Source organism: Labeo rohita, chromosome 10 (assembly GCF_022985175.1).
Source record: "Labeo rohita strain BAU-BD-2019 chromosome 10, IGBB_LRoh.1.0, whole genome shotgun sequence".
Taxonomy (NCBI): Eukaryota; Metazoa; Chordata; class Actinopteri; order Cypriniformes; family Cyprinidae; genus Labeo; species Labeo rohita.
In genome coordinates, this window is record NC_066878.1 from 18,802,687 (window position 1) to 18,820,004 (window position 17,318).

At 38.9% G+C, this 17,318-nt stretch overlaps 1 protein-coding gene across 1 annotated transcript; it reads left to right on the forward strand.

Moving 5' to 3' along the window:
• Positions 1-16,613, forward strand: LOC127171514 (chondroitin sulfate proteoglycan 4). Its single transcript, XM_051120219.1, has 10 exons — positions 1-213; positions 1,509-1,672; positions 3,251-6,766; positions 8,337-8,810; positions 8,906-9,082; positions 10,400-10,598; positions 10,681-10,812; positions 11,596-11,771; positions 12,951-13,128; positions 13,234-16,613. The coding sequence occupies exons 1-10, from the start codon at positions 129-131 to the stop codon at positions 15,312-15,314; spliced, it is 7,182 nt and encodes a 2,393-aa protein (XP_050976176.1). The 5' UTR covers positions 1-128; the 3' UTR covers positions 15,315-16,613.
• The last annotated feature ends 705 nt before the right edge of the window (positions 16,614-17,318 follow it).

The window sequence follows — 17,318 nt, forward strand, 5'->3', positions numbered from 1 at the left end:
TTGTTTAGATGACAGATTTGCAGGTACAGTGATTTAAAGTTAACAATGGTTTAAGGTCGCACAATGGACGTATTTTGGGGAATATTAAATCAGTAAGACTTTTGAATTGATCTGAAATGCTATGAAACATGTGGATTCACATTTCCTTTGAGCAAAAGTTTTTGTGGCGCATGTTTGTGCTGCTCTCTTTGACTGGTGGAAAAGCTTTCGGAGGTGAGTGTTAGCAGACCACTAAGTTAGTCATATAATATACTATATTATATTATATAATATAATATAATATAATATAATATGATAATTATTTCTATTTCTATTTAAGACTAAACAATATAATTTTGTTTTTAATAGTTAATGTATCTCTAGTAATTTCTGTTTGGCTTTAGTAATCCTGTTCAGATATAACGATTATTTATGTAAACTATAGAAAATATAATCAATCATTTATAAACAGCACATTTGGATATAGTGTCATGTAAGGAGTAATTAACACCTCACTGTACAAAGACACTTCTGCACATGTCTGATATGGGATTAGATATAATCCGATCTGTCCAAATTCATTTTGTTTACTTGCAGCATGAATGGAAGCGACCTCCCTCAGTCCAAATCCAGAGACAGTAATCTGCAATTAAATGCATTTTTAAAAACCTTAACGTTGCTATAAAGATAATGCTTCCTTAAGAGGTGTTCATGGCTATTTTGTTTGGGTAAAACTTCATATTTATGTAAACTTTAATGCAATGTTTGTATATCCCAGTGTCCATTCTAATGCACAACAAGTGTCATAGACTCGTTCTTTAATTAGGTGTTTATGTTTGCTGCCACTGTGTGTTGCATGACTAGTTTGCACACTTAATTTGGACATACTTTTACAGTCTGTCCCTCACAGGTTAAATATAAAATCTGAGCAATCTAATTAGTAAAAATTGCTTGCCCTACTAACTCGGTTCGGTTAGCATTTCATAAAAGCACATTCAGTCACTGTGCTAATCCCTATTGACTTTGACACAGTGGTCTAGAAATTACTACTGTGCTCCTAAAAAGCCTTCAGCACATTAAAATGCATTAATTGAATTCTGATAAAGCATTAGAGGGCTGCAGACACAACAGCACTTAGTCTAAACTGCATTAGGCACAGAGCATCAGCTGTCACAGAGCTGTTCAGGCCAATAAAAACTCTTAATTTACTGGGGGCTATATCAGTGTCTAACTCAGATGCATACAGTATGCAAGAATAGTCCTTGCACTTATGAGACGAGACAAAAGCTTGTTTTAAAGGAATGAAATTATGCAATTTAAATGTGTGTGTGTTATAGTTCTCAAACAGAAAGACGTCTTACCCTCTGGCACTTTGTTTTAAGGAATGTGTCCTTTGCCCTGTTGTAAAGTGCAAAGTGTTAAAAATGTGTAGTGTTTATGTATATGCTGTATTAAGCATACTGTTATAAAACACATGCATTAATAGGGGTTCTATAAAAACAGTAATTCTAGTACAAATTACTTTGCAGCTTCTTTCTACGGAGATGGGTTTGTGCATTTGAAAGCAGTTGAGTTGTCTAGTCAGACGTCTTTCCATGTACGGTTTCGAACCTCTGGACCCAGCGGCCTACTGTTCTTGGCAGCTGGGGAGACGGACTTCCTCTGGGTGGGGATGCATTCTGGCAGAGTACAGGTGATTAATTAAATGCATTAAATTTAATTGATTTTCTAAATCATAGAACACGATACTGTATATAGGTATAAACAGATATATGGTAACATGTAATTTGATGTTTTGTAACTTTTAATTGCATATTAATTCATGTTAAGCTGTAAAATAGAGTTCAACTGATGTAGATTCCCATGCATATTCATTTCAGCGATAAGGCAAAAACAGAAAGAATATTTTCGCATAAGAATCCTTTGTCTGAGATCATTGCAGTTTTTGTGACTGCTGTAAGAGGCTGAGATTGCATAGTGAAATATTGCATATAACAATCAACTCTAATGAATACAGTATGTTGGAATCTCACAAATTAGTATCCTTCTTACTGAGCTTAAAGTTAAATCCAACTATGGCAGTTACATTTATCTGACTGATAATAAGGTATGCGCTCATCGCAGATATTTTTTACCTAAAGGCAAAAACACAGAGGCAAGTGATTTCTTGTTGCTTCTAGACAGAAAAAGTCTGTTCATAATCTAAACCTCCACAAGCATCACTGTACTGACAAGTTTTTTCATGCTGAGGAGTACTGACATGGCGACTCTGTTACTTGCACTTAAAGGATTAGTTCACTTCCAGAATTAAAATGTCCTGTAAGTTTACTCACCCACGTCATCAAAGATGTTCATGTCTTTCTTTCTTCAGTTTAAGAGGAAAAGGTTTTAGAGGAAAACATTCCAGTATTTTTCTCTATACAGCATCTTCAAAGGGCTTACAGTCTATGACTTCACACATTATGTAATCACGTTGGAAAGGTCCAATGCTATCTCATGGGAATATGTACGTATTTTATGAGGTGGCTAATTTGTACGAATTCGTACAACCTCACTCGTATGATTTTGTGTGATTTGCCTAGATCCCAGTGATGGGTAGGTTTAGGGGCGGGGTTAGGTGTAAGGCCACCTTGTAAAATCTGTACAAATTGCCGTGAGATCAGGCTGAAAGGTTGCGTGTGGTTTGTTCTTCATCTGTGTACTCCAGTTCAAAAAGGTAGGGTAGGGGCGAAAAACTCCATCTCATTTTTTCCTCCAACTTTAAAATCATTCAGTGTTGTTGTTTTCACGATTTTTGTAAAGGGCGTTTCACTTTTTTTGCACATTTGCTTTGTAAACTGGGTTGGTACGTCAGCCTACATCATGCGTGACCTTTCCAATGTGATTATGTAATGCATCAAGTTGAGTTAGTGTAAGATGAGCATTTGTGGTTAAAAAGTATACGTTTTTTTTTTTTTTTTAGAAAATGACCAATCGTTTTGCTAGACAAGACCCTTATTCTTTGGCCGGGATAGTGTAGAACCTTTTGAAACTGCAATTTAGACCTTCAACCCATTGGCCACCACTGAAGTCTACTGTACGGAGAAAAATCCTGGAATGTTTTCCTCAAAAACTTTCAGTTCTTTTCAACTGAAGAAAGAAGACATCTTGGTTGACATAGGGGTGAGTAAATTATCAGGATGTTTTTATTTTGGAAGTGAACTAATTATTTAATGTAGTACAAGTTTTCTTTTTTGCATTACTATAAAGATCTCCTGTCCATCTCTGTCAGGTACGGATTCAGCTTGGATCCGGGGAACGGACTGTTCGTTCTGAGAAAGGAATCCCCTTGAATGATCTGACTTGGCATACAGTAGAACTTCAACATGATCATGACAACATCACACTTACTGTGGACAAAAACTCTATAACATCTGTAAGGATGCCAGGACCTGACTTTGAACTGGATGTTAAGGAAGGACTCTTTGTTGGTGGTGTTGGGGATCTGGAAAAATCCTACCTCTCAGCAAATGAAACTCCTTTTGGCTTTCGGGGATGTTTGGACGAGGTTCTCTTCAATGAGCATAACCTCCTGTCCTCTCTTAGGCCTTACTCTGGATACAAAATGATTCATGAAGTGTCGCTTGGTTGCAGCCCACAGTTTTCGGCCACTGTCAACGATTCGATAAGTTTCTTCAGTTCCAAAGCATTCATGTCCTTACCAACATGGGACGTACCCCAAGAGGGTGTATTTGAATGTGAACTGCATACAGTATATTCAGAGGGCATCCTTTTATACAGCTCTGCAGGGCAGGGTAACTATTTTACCCTGGAGATCCAAAAGGGTCACCTTGTTGCTATCATTAAAATAGGTATAACCAAAACGGCACTGCGTTCCTTGATGATGGTCAATGATGGGGCTTGGCACATTTTGCGCCTCTATTTGTCTCCTTTGAATCTGCAATTTACTTTGGGATTGGAGATGCACAATTCTAGCTTTGGGATAAATGCCAGTTCGTTACAGTTTACTGGACCTCTGTTCCTAGGTGGAGTCGATGTCGGCACTTACACAGAAGTCCGCAAGAATGGATTGCTCTCGATGATAGGGAAGCGTACAGGAGGAGGATCATTCAAAGGCTGTCTTAGAAATATCAGAGTTAATTACCAAAAGATGGGCCTTCCAAAAGCATTAGTCACCAAGGATATTTCTGTAGGTTGTGAACCACAAAAACAGTTTGGACCTAGTGCCACAAGTCCATCAGTTATTACCGTGGATTCTGAAAATATCACAGATGTCTCATCTGAGATGGACAAGAGAAGCTTCCTTGTACTCAAGGAACTTGAAGTTCTTGAAGGTGGACGGGCACCACTTGAGTCTAAACACATTAAAATTAACCTAGAGTTCCGGAAGCTTGGGATCCGACAATCACAGATTATGTTTCGCATTGAAGAGCAGCCAGTCCACGGGCAGCTCCGACTAGATGTTGACCCTGTTCTGACCGAGAACACCTTCAGTATTATGGACCTCTGGCATGGAAGGGTCATGTATGTCCATGGAGGATCCGAGGACTTACTTGACTTCTTCATGTTTTCCATCTTCACCAACAGCAAAAAGGAAGTGCCCAGCTATCTCAAAGGCAATCGTCTGCACAGATTTAACATCAGCATCACACCTGTCAATGATGCTCCTGAACTTAGCCTTCCTGAGGGCAGCCTCTTCATTCTGCTGGAGCACTCAAGACGTCGTTTGAGCACTGATGTCCTCAGGGTCATCGACCCTGACACTAACTCTACAGACCTGATGTTCTCAGTCCTTGGAAACCTGAATGCCGGTTCAGGCTTTCTAGAGATCGAGGAACACCCGGGCAGAGCAGTTACCTCATTTACTCTAAGCGATCTAGAGCAGGGTAAAGTGAGTTATGTCCACAAAGGTGTCAAGAACTCCAGGATGGCTATTAGGGTGAGTGATGGGGACAAGGTAAGCAACACAGTGGTACTCAGGATCATCGCTGTTCCCCTAGAACACAAGGTTGCCAACAACACCGGAGTAGAGGTAACCCAAGGTGAAGCAACCTTTATTGGTAACAAACATCTTGCTGTGCAAGTCAATGTTCCTAAACAAGCAGTGGACATTCGATATGACATCACAGTCCTGCCAGTGTATGGTGAGATACAAAGGCTGCATTCGAGTGGGCAGTGGAAGCAAACAAACACATTTACGCAAAAACTCCTGGAAAAGGAGCGTCTCCGATATCTCAGCACCTTCCATGGGACGCAGCAAAGTAATATCACTGACAGTTTCAAATGCAAAGTCACAGTCGGCTCAATCACGGACGAGTTGATGTTTTTGATTAGAGTACGCTGGATTCGTTACAGAATCACCAGGAATAAGGTAGAGATAGATGGTGAACACAAAGTCACATTGACAGCTCAACAATTCCATGTTGTCACCAAGGGTGCAAGACTTTCGGAAAATGATCTTTACATTCGCTTATTGACGTTACCAAGGAAAGGACATCTTCTTCTCAATAATAAGATTTTAAAAAAGAACTCTACTTTCAGCCAAGCTGACATTACTAATCACAAGTTGCAATATGAGCTCTTAGAAAGGCCACATGATGATATAAGGGACATGTTTCATTTTCAAGTATTCTCGAAATTCGCCAGGTCAGGGATTCATGAGTTCAGAATCAGTATCAAAGCAGATATTCATAACATAATTTTAAAAAATCATGGACTTTCTCTCTTGGAAGGGGAGAGCAAGGTCATTACCAAGGCAATGCTATTCTCAGAGACGCCCAGCTCCAGAGCAGTACACTACACTGTAACCAGCAGCCCTAAACATGGGATATTAAAGAAAATAAACCTCCCTAATTCTTCTCCCAGTAATGACAGCATAATAGAGTTCACCAATCAGGACATTTCAGAGGAACGCATTTTGTATGTCCATGATGATAGTGAAACCACCCATGATGCATTTACATTCCTAGCCTCTTTTGGCTCTCTGCAAAATAAGACCCGAGGCACAGAGGGTACATTTAATATTTCCATCCAGTTGGTTAATGATCAGAAACCCATCCGTGTTGTGGATAAAGTTTTCCATGTGGTGCGTGACAGTCAGCGGTTGCTTACGCTGGAAGATTTGTGCTACCATGATGCTGACACAGACTTTGATGACAAAGATCTGCTTTATACCAGACGAAAGATCCCCATGGGTGAGCTGGTCCTGGTAAATGACACCACACACAAGCTTTATCAATTCCATCAGAGGGACTTAGAAGAGAAGAGAGTGCTGTTCATTCACAAAGGAGTGAGTTATGGACGCTTTGTCCTCTTCATATCTGATGGGAAGCACTATACATCAACACTTCTTGAAGTATCAGCCCATGATCCATTTGTTAAGGTGGCAAACAACACAGGTCTCTTGGTCCAGAAAGGCCAGATGGCCAGTTTAGAAGTTGCTAATTTCAGTATCTTAACTAATATGGATGTCAGGCATGATGAAGAAGTGGTCTTTAAGGTTTTTCTACCACCGAGCCATGGGACTCTTTACTGCAGTGGTATAAAAGCAGATACTTTCACACAACATGACCTGAAGATGGGTAATGTAGTGTATCATCATGATGACAGTGAAATACTGGAGGACTTTTTTAACTTCACCAGTAAGGTTAAAGGCCTGCGTCTGGATGTAAGTGTGCCAGTTAAGGTGTACCTTGAGAGTCATCAGAAGCCCCCAAGAGTCATCCACAATAACCCAATTGTGGTGGAGGAAGGAAAGCCTGTAAAAATTAACAAGGAAGTTCTCCAGGTTAGTTTTGCTTTATTAAAGGGAATCCCAGGTATTAAGATTTTTATTTCTTAATATAATGTAAAAGATGTCGCCTATTGAAATATGTAGCAGAAAACAAATGAAAGATTTCTGTTATTTAAAAAATCCACATTGTTTAATATATAATTTGGACTATAGGGGGTGCCATTATTTAAATGACGTGAAAAGGTTGCACTCAGTGAGCTACTGGCAAGGAGAAAAGAATGGGAAGATGGCTGTGGATGAATAAAACTTCCTAAAGACCTGCGTCTTTGTTCTCTACACTAAAAGCCTTTGAGGCTTTTAGTAGACCACAGCCTACAAATGGCAAAGACAAGAAATGCTAGATGCCATATTGGTAGGATGCAAACATGCTGGCACTTGTCATGGCGCTGAAGCCACTGAAAGAGTTTCTTAGCGTGTATTTCATTTGATATCTGGGGGCGTTTATCGATGGTACGGCATTTGACTTAAGCCTACGCTTATATCCATCAGCACCTGTTAGCTCTTTCAGTAGCTGTGGTCATCGTATCAGTATTTTATTTTCTAAGTTGTGTTGTGGTAAAAATAGCAACAGGTATCGCCAGTAGCGCAAGTACAACCATTTTATATCATTGAAATAATGGCAGCCCCCATAGTCCAAAATATGTATAAAACAATATAGATCTTTTAAAAAATTTAAATCTTTCATGGGTTTTCTACTACATATTTCAGTAAGAGCCACACAAGTCTTAAAGGGCTCATCAGATGCCCATTTTCCACAAGTTGATATGAATCTTTAGGCTCTTAATGAAAAGTCTATAATATACTTTGGTTAAAAATTCTCAATGGTAGTGTAAAACAACACCCTTTTTTACCATGCCAAAATCAGCCCTGCAAAAATCATCCCATTCTGGATGAGGTTGCTTTAAATCCAAATGAGCTCTGCTCGCCCCGCCCCTCTCTTCTCTATGTGGAGTGACGAGCCTGTTTACTTTAGCTGCATTTAGCTGCTAAACTTGCTAACTTGCACATTATAAGGCGATCGCAAAGATTCATTAAAAAAACCCTTATACTCACTTCTGCTGTAAAGGAAGCTGGATCACGAATGATTCGCGTGAACATAGACGGCATCTTCTGCATCTTCAGCAGCTCAGATGTCAGGAGTAAATGACGACCATTATGTTCATTATTACATCCAGCAACACAACACCTAAATCCCTCAATTCTTGTCTAACTTACATCCCTGCTCCGGCATCAAAAAGTGGAGGTTGGACTCATGTCAATCAACTATCGTGGGAGCGGCCTCTGTCGGTGTGATGCCACAATGACAGGCATCTGAGAATGGCTCGATTTGAAAATATTATTTTTACAGATTAATTAAAAACCACTGCATGGACTTTTATCATTATGGGGTAGATGTGTACATACACTGCCAACACACATTAATGTTCAAACAACATGTAAAAGTGAACTTAGCATCCAATGACCCTTTTAATACCTGGGGTTCTATTTCAAAAAAAATTTCAGTTAACTTGATTGAGTATTGTAAACTATTATCTATATAATGCGCTTATGTGGTGTGTTCCAGGTTGTTCATGAGGATAACAAACCTTCTGAGATTGTGTATACTGTGAAACTTGGACCCACTTACGGTTTTCTGCGGATATCCATGCTAGAAGAAGATCACTACCGTGGCAGTCAGGAGAATCCCATCCAAAGCTTTTCACAGGGTGATATTAATGAAGGTCATGTTCAGTATGTTCAAACAGAGCGTGGATATGTTAATGACTCTTTCTCACTTGACGTAACCAATGGCGTTCTAACATTCCATGATCTCGTAATCGTAGTGGATATTATCCCCTTGCACATCCCACTCGAGGTGTCCAATATGACCCTGATAGAGGGTTCTTCTAAAGCTCTCACTCAGGACATCATCAAAGTTGTTAACAGACACTTTCATGGACTCCAGATCTTCTATCTTATAACCGAGGGGCCTCATCATGGACGAATTGAGCACTCAAGGATCCCTGGTGTTCCCATTCCATCTTTCACAAGGGCTCAAGTGAGTTTCTGTTCTTCACTTGTTCATTATGAAAAGATAATATTCACTAGTAGTTTTTATAATATCAAAGAATTGTATACTTTTGTTTGTCACAGGCTGAACAGGGATTCATATTCTATGTCCATGATGGAAGTGAGACCATGGCTGATAATTTTACAGTGGTGGCCAATAATACAGATATCCGAAAGCAAAGCTTGCCTTTTGTAGTTTATGTCAATATAACACCCATAAATGACGAACCTCCAATTGTAACTGTCAACAGGATTCTCAAGGTGAGTTTTTTCTTAAAGGGATAGTTCATCCAAAAAAGAAAATTATTAACCCTCATGTCATTCCAAACCCGTAAGACATTCATTCAAAATAGGATTTGTAAAAATTAAATGGTAAGATATATTAAATGAACAAAAAACAAAAACACACACCAAAACAGTAAACATGACTGCAACCTGGGTTTTTCAAATGATTTTATTTTATTCCCACAAATTAGTGTGAAAAATAGTGGTGCATTCAGTTAGCTTCAGTAAGTTAAGGGAATTTGGCACATATTATTTTTCCATTTTCAACTTGGAAAAAAAAAGCATGCTGGTAAACCAGCTTAAAGGGAGAACTTTACTTCCAGAACAAAAATGTACAGATAATTTACTCACCCCCTTGTCATCCAAGATGCTCATGTCTTTCTTTCTTCAGTTGTTAAAAAAATATGTTTTTTGAGGAAAACATTTTAAAAATGATCTCCATATAGTTGACTTCAATGGTTTGAACCTCCAAAATGCATTTTAAATGCAGTTTCAAAAAGTGCATTTAAAACAAATCGAAACAAATTGACAGTTTATATACTTTTTAACCTCAAACGCTCGTCTTGTCTATTGTCTGCGATATGCATGTAAACTCTTTATAATCCAGGTCAATACAGTTAGAGTATGTTGAAGAAATCCCATTGTCCTACATCGCTGTTTTACCTTTTTTTGTAAAGGGTGTTTGCTCTTCTCTGCATGTTCACTTTGTAAACACTGGGTCTGGTACTTCTGCAACAATGTAGGATGATTTTGAAGTTGGGGACGAAAATGAGATGGAATGTTTCCGACATACTCTGTATTAACCCGGATTACACAGAGTACGCATGCACATTGCAGAGAATAGATGAGCGTTTGAGATTAAAAAGTATATAAATTGTAAATTTGTTTCAAAAATGACAGATCGTTTCGCTAGATAAGACCCTTCTTCCTCAGCTGGGATCGTTTAGAGCCCTCTAAAGCTGCATTTTGGAAGTTCAAACTTGGGGGCACCATTGAAGTCCACTATATGAAGATAATTCCTGAAATGTTTTCCTCAAAAAACTAAATTTCTTATCGACTGAAGAAAGAAAGACATGAACATCTTGGATGACAAGGGGGTGAGTAAATTGTCTGTACATTTTTGTTCTGAAAGTGGACTTCTCCTTTAAACTGTGTGGAGGCCTAGACTTAAGATTCCCCTTTTCACCAGCAGGAGGCTCAGTAAACACATTATGAAATGGTTTCTGGTGTAAAATTTAAACCTTACCTGACAAAACACGACCAGAACTGACAGCATCATGTTTCTTTCATTAGGTGTGGGAAGGTTCTGTGACAGAGATAACCACTGAAGACCTCAGTTCTGAAGATCCAGATTCTCCTCCTGAGAGCCTAGAATTCATCATCACTCCACCAAGGAATGGGCATCTAGCTCTAAAGAGCGCCCCCTCCAGGCCTGTTCTGAACTTCACCCAAACTCATATCAATCATGGCCAGCTAGTGTTTGTACATAGTGGTTAGTTTACATTATTAAGTACCCACTGATAAGCCATTTTGCTTGATATGTTAGTGAGTTTGTGGCATTTATGTTTTGACAGGTGCCTTGTCAGGAGGATTTCACTTTCAAGTCAATGATGGGGTGAACTTTGCTCCAAGGCAAATCTTTAGTGTTGCAGCCCAATCTCTGGTCATCAGCTTAGAGAAAAATCAAGAGCTCAGAGTTTTCCCAGGTTTGATTTTTTTGTACTAGTACAAATGCTGTAGTGCTGTTAAAGGGATAGTTCACTCAAAAGTGAAAATTCTGTCATTAATTACTCATCCTCATGTCGTTCCAAACCTGTAAGATATTTTTGATGAAATCTGAGATAGACATAGACAGCTAAAATAGCTGCATAGACAGCAACGCAACTATCATGTTCAAGGCCCAGAAAGGTAGTAAGAACATTGTTAAAATAGTCCATGTGACATCAGTGGTTTAACTATAATGTTATGAAGCTACGAAAATACTTGTGTGCAAAGAAAACAAAAATAATGACTTTATTCAACAATTTCTTCTCTTCCGTGTCAGTCTTAGACTTCATAAAAAAGCGGCTGAACCACTGATGTCACATGGACTATTTTAACTATGTCCTTACTTCCTTTCCGGGCCTTGAACATGTCAGTTGCGTTGCTGTCTATGCAGGGTTAGAAAGCTCTCGGATTTCATCAAAAATATCTTAATTTGTGTTCTGAAAATAAACAAAAGTCTTCCAGGTGAGTAATTAATAACAGAATTTTCCTTTTCGGGTGAACTGTCCCTTTAAATACAAAAAACTATTTAAATTTTAGTAGAAAGGAGTAAGGGTGCCTTTCACATGAAGCAATAGAGTAGCAAAAGAACAAGATATTGTAGCAGACTGCAGCAGCTTGACTGGATTTTAAAAAGTGAAACTCAGGCTAGCCTAGTCATTGAAGCAGTACTGGTGCAATTTTCTGTGTGATGTAAATGGAGTATTTCCTGTATCCTTCTACAGGTTCTTTAAAGTTAATTACTGAAGATGAGCTGTTGATAATCACAAATGACTTTGATGATATTTATGGGAATCGCACCATTACATACACTGTGACCACGCTTCCAAGATTTGGCAGCCTGAGGTGGAAACAAGATGAAAATTCCACAGAGGAAATCTCAACCTTCACCCAAAACATGGTATTTATGAAATCTGCTTCTAGGTTTAGTTGGCTGATGTTAAAATGTCTACTTCTTTTCAAAAGTATGTTCACATTCTTTTTTAATTCCAGAGAGAAACTGATGTAACTGCTTTTGAGTACTTTTTGGTGTATTCTGTTAACGTTTAACATTTTAAATGCTCTACCACAGATCTCATTTAGCATAGATGTTTTGAAGATATGATTTAAAGGATGCTTTTTCCTTGTCGAAACAATACAATTTCACACATTATTTGTGTAACATTATTTGACCATAACAAAGTAGTTCTGACAGAAATTGTATTGTGGTATATCTATATGGCCAACTTAAAAGATTAGTTCACTTCCAAAATAAATTTTTCCTGTAATTTACTCACCCCCATGTCTTCCAGGATGTTCATGTCTTTCTTTCTTTAGTCGAAAAGAAATTAAGGTTTTTGAGGAAAACATTCCAGAATTTTTCTCCATATAGTGGACTTCAATGATAGCCAACGGGTTGAAGGTCCAAATTGCAGTTTCAGTGCAGCTTCAAAGGGCTCTACAAGATCCCAGATGAGGAATAAGGGTCTTATCTAGCAAAACGGCTGGTCATTTAAAAAAAATAAAAATGTATATACTTTTTAACCACAAATCCTCATCTTGCACTAGCTCAACCTTACCCATTACGTAGTTATGTTGGAAAAGTCATGCGAGACGTAGGCGGAAGAAGGCGGAAGAAAGTACAATGCCCTTTACAAAAAATGGTAAAACAACGTTAGACGATTTTAAAGTTGGAGGGGAAAATGAGATTTGTCACCCTACCTTACCTTTTTGAACCAAAGTACACAGATGAAGAATTAAACCATGCGTACATCACAGAGCTAGTGCAAGATGAGCATTTGTGGTTAAAAAGTATATAAATTTTGAAAATGGCCAATCGTTTTACTAGATAAGACCCTCATTTCTCAGCTGGGATTGTGTAGAGCCCTTTGAAGCTGCATTGAAACTGCAATTTGCACCTTCAACCCGTTGGCCACCATTGAAGAGAAACATTTTCATCCTGGAAGTGAACTAATCCTTTAAGCAAGTCTGCACATGACTGCTGCTGTAACTGTCATAAAGTTATCACCAGCCCAAATCTGCAGCTCAAATACATTTTTTTGCATCACAATTTTAAGCTAAATAACCTTTGTTATTTTAGGTGAAAGAACGTGCTGTGCTGTATGCACAGACTAAACCTGTTGCATGGACCGCTGCAGATTCCTTCACCTTCACTGCATCATGCCCACCAGCATCTCTCCAAGCTCATACCTTTAATATCCACATCTCTTATGAAAATACTGGTCAGGAGCATAGGAGTGCACTCTTAACAAACACTGGTAATGATTTCTGACTTACAGTTATTTATATTTAAAAACCACATGAAAAAAATGAGTATGATTACCTTTACATTAACAACACTAACATTCATATTTGTTATTCAGGTGCTGTTGTCACTGAGGGTAGTAGTGTTCTCATTGATAAATCAAAATTGGATGCCTCCAACGCTTTGGGAAAATTAGATGAAGCAGAACGCAATTTCTATGAGGTCTGGTACGAAATCACCTCTCCACCCCACCATGGTACAATTGTTGTAGCTGAAAAGAACCTGACACATGAAAGACCAAAGTTTTCTCAATTCAACCTGCATAAGAATGGAATAATTTACGTACATGACGACTCAGAAACCACTCATGATAACTTTACTTTTGACGTGTGGCTAATCCCCAAAGGAAAGCCTGCTCAACGACCTCAGAATGCAGATTATATAGTATCTGAAATATTTAACATCACTGTGACGCCTGTTAATGACCAGCCTCCTGTGCTCAAGACAGGATCCCCAAGACTCAAAGTGGTCAAAGGGGATACCGTGACCTTAGACCCTGAGAACCTTTATGTGCAGGACCAAGACACTCCACCTGAGGAGCTTTTTTATACTGTAATCAGCAAGCCCAAGAATGGCTTCCTTGCATTGGAGGGTCAGCTCAATAAGTCTGTCAGCACCTTCACCCAAGCTGATGTAAATCATGGAAGGGTGCACTTTGTACAAAAGGGGGAGCCATCATCAGGAGTCATCTACTTCAGTATCACCGATGGATTCCACAGACCACTCTACAAGCTCTTCAGTATAGAGGTGGAGAATATCACCATCAGTGTGGTCAACAACACAGGACTGACTCTACTGCAAGGCCAGACCACAGTGATTCTGACATTTGAGAACCTGGCTGCAGTGACCAATGAGAGAGATGCACCCATTAAGTATTTAGTTACAAGCCCACCAAGCCACGGGAGTGTCATGGTTATGAAAGAACCAGTCACACACTTTGACCAAGAGGACCTGCATTCTGGCAGAGTATTTTATAACATGAGTGACCTGTCATCCCCACGAGACTGCTTTGAGTTCACGGTCTTCACATCTGAGAGTAACCTGACCAACCAGGTGGTCAACATCACAGTCAAGCCACTCATCCACCTTGGAGAGCACGTCAGGATCCCAGATGGCATCCCAGTGAAGCTCCGAAAGGATGTCTTGGATGCAACAGAATTGGCCTCCCTTAGTGCAAGCGATCCTATCTTTGAAATCATTGAGCCGCCGAAACACGGCAAGCTAGTCAAAATCACATTTGACCTTGGAGGAGCCTCTCACTCGGTGGAGTCCTTCTCGTTCAGGGATGTGGAACAAGGCAGAGTGGCTATTGAGGAAAACATCAACTTCCATGGCATTTATGCCAACACAACAACGGCCAAGTACAACGTCACAGTGGTCCACCCACTTAATGACTCGTTTGTCTTCCTTTTGAAGGCAGCCAACGTCCAACCTGCCATGGGCGAATTTGTGTATCTAGTATTACCTTATAATCCCATTACTGGGAAGCATATACTTACAGAGCCGACCAAGTTGCCGACTTTGAACAGAACAACGAATTCTATGTACCCTCCATCTCACATAGATCCATCAACAAGACCACACAGGACTACTTCAAAGCTGAAACCTCGAAACCGCTGGGGGAACCACACTCGAAGCAGAACCACGGTTCCTCATGTTCCCCGCACCACGGTGGACAAGTTGAACCCCTCCCCAAAAAACACTTTAGTAAGGATGGAGTCTTTACCGAGACCTGCATCTGATCCCTTGCTCATCATCTTACCACTTCTGGCTTGCCTCCTCCTGATTGTCATTCTTGTGGTTCTCATACTTGTCTTCCGGCACCGCAGGGAAAAGCGGGCTCATCCAGCAATGATACCGGATCTGACGGGGAACCCTGGTGAAGATATTTTAGCCAGAGGCCCATATCTGGGTCAGCCCGAGAGAAGTCTCACTGTTCCTTCAGTTATAGTAACCCCACTCACTCCGAGTTGCCCTGATAGTCCTGTTTTACAGGAAGTACATGATGCAGCCTTGGTGCCAGCAATCGAACAAGCTGTGTCTCCATTTCTCCTTTGCACATGGAGTCCACTGAACCCTGGTTCTGCCCAGCAATGTTCACCAGCAACACCCCTTAAACAAAACCAGTACTGGGTTTGACTCCACTCCTTTTATCACATCCAGATGTTGCTTGAACTATCATTGTGCAGGACCATCATGGGAGCCAAATCTTAGCAGTACTGGCAGAAGAAAGTAAGCTTCTACGTTTCATACCATACTTTGAGAAACTTAAATATCCAATCCTGCTATTGCTGGCATTTGGTTTTTAACCTTGCAGACTGAAGGACTCTTGGCTTAGTATCAAGTGAAAGATCGCCAAACAACTAGAATTTTAACAATCATATGTTTTTTGATGTTATGTTGTTTCAGTTTTGTCCTGCCACAGCTCAGATGTTTTTGTGGTTTGTGATCTTTTTTTTTGTTTTGTTTCATTTCTTACAAAACAGAGATAGCCACAAAGTCTTACTACATGGTCAGAATACTTTGCAATTACATTTTACATTATACATTGTCAGAAAAAAACACTTCTCTCATAGTAATAGCAGTTGCAGTAGTGCTTTCACGAACGTGCAAAGAAGATAATAAATTATTGAATAAAGTTATTTTTGTTTTCTTTGCACACAAAAAGTATTCTCGTAGCTTCATAAAATTATGGTTGAACCACTGATCACACGGACTATTTTATCAATGTCCTTACTATTTTTATGGGCACTGAACGTGGTAGTTGCTTTGCTGTCTATGCAGGGTCAGAAAGCTCTCGGATTTCATCATAATTTGTGTTCTGATGATGAACGAAAGTCTTACAGGTTTGAAATGACATGAAGGTGAGTAATTGATGACAAAATCTTCATTTTTGAATGAACTATCCCTTCAAGTTTATTAATTATATAAAGTTATAGAATAATTAAAAATTCTACAAGATAACTAAACTGACTGTTTCTTTCACATTCTTTCACTATAGCTTTATGCTGTACCCTAATGCCTTATGTTTATTTATATGGTTGCATCTGCTACATTCTAAAATCTGTCAGAATGTAATGGAATTAAATAGGGAACTGAAACTACTCAAAGGTGCATTTTAAAACAGTGTCTAAATTTAAAACACTATGCTGACCACAAAAACAAAACCGCCCTCAGTAATATTGCACCACAATTTTTACATTCCTAGCAATACAGCAGAAATGCATTGCTATTAAAAAAAGGTGAATCATTCAAACACTCTACGTAATGCCTAGTTTGCTTCAAAGATAAATATGCTTCAGACCCACATCTATTTTTAATAATTTTATATTCTTCTGAAGTAAAATATGACAGTCTTTGTTTGTTATCTTGTAATTTACGAATGAATGTTTACATGTATGTGTGTATTTATGTGTGACAGTAATACATTAATGTAAAAATGGTTGTCATTACATTGTATTAATGTATGAAATAATAAGATTATTGCTTTTTCTATAACCCTGTAATCCTTATCATTACTAACAGATAATAATAATAGATAAAACAATGGTTCATAAAAACATAAATGAATAGTATAGGTCTTCTTTTTCATCTTAGCATTGTTTTATGCACAATATGTGTGGGCTTGTTAGTGATCTAGCTGTGGGAATAAATTCTTCATGATTAAGTACCTGAGTGTGTGGAAAGAGAAGCCTAACTTTAGCTCTGATAAATAATTCAAATGAGGGATTGACTGCTCCGGACAGCTCTGGTTTTTCCCCCTAGTAAGCACAGAAACTAATAATGGTACAATCTCCTTCAAGAGGTCATTTGATTGGAGCTCTGAGGCCTGAGTGTGCTAATCTTCCTTGATGGTTGATTATTTTTCCATTTTTATTCTTTTTCAATGGTTCTTAAGGGGGTGCTATTATGCTTTTTCACTTTTTGAATTTTAGTCAGTGTGTGATGTGTATGCTTGGGCATAAAAAAAGATATATAAAGTTACAAATCTCAAAGTCCACTTCAAAGGGACATATTTAGTTTTTTAAAAATCCCTTTTCAAGAACTACAATGAACGGCTCGTTTGGACTACAGCATTTGTTTTCCGGATGTTATGATGTCACAATGCGGCCCATTAAAATATCATTAAAATAAATCCCGCCT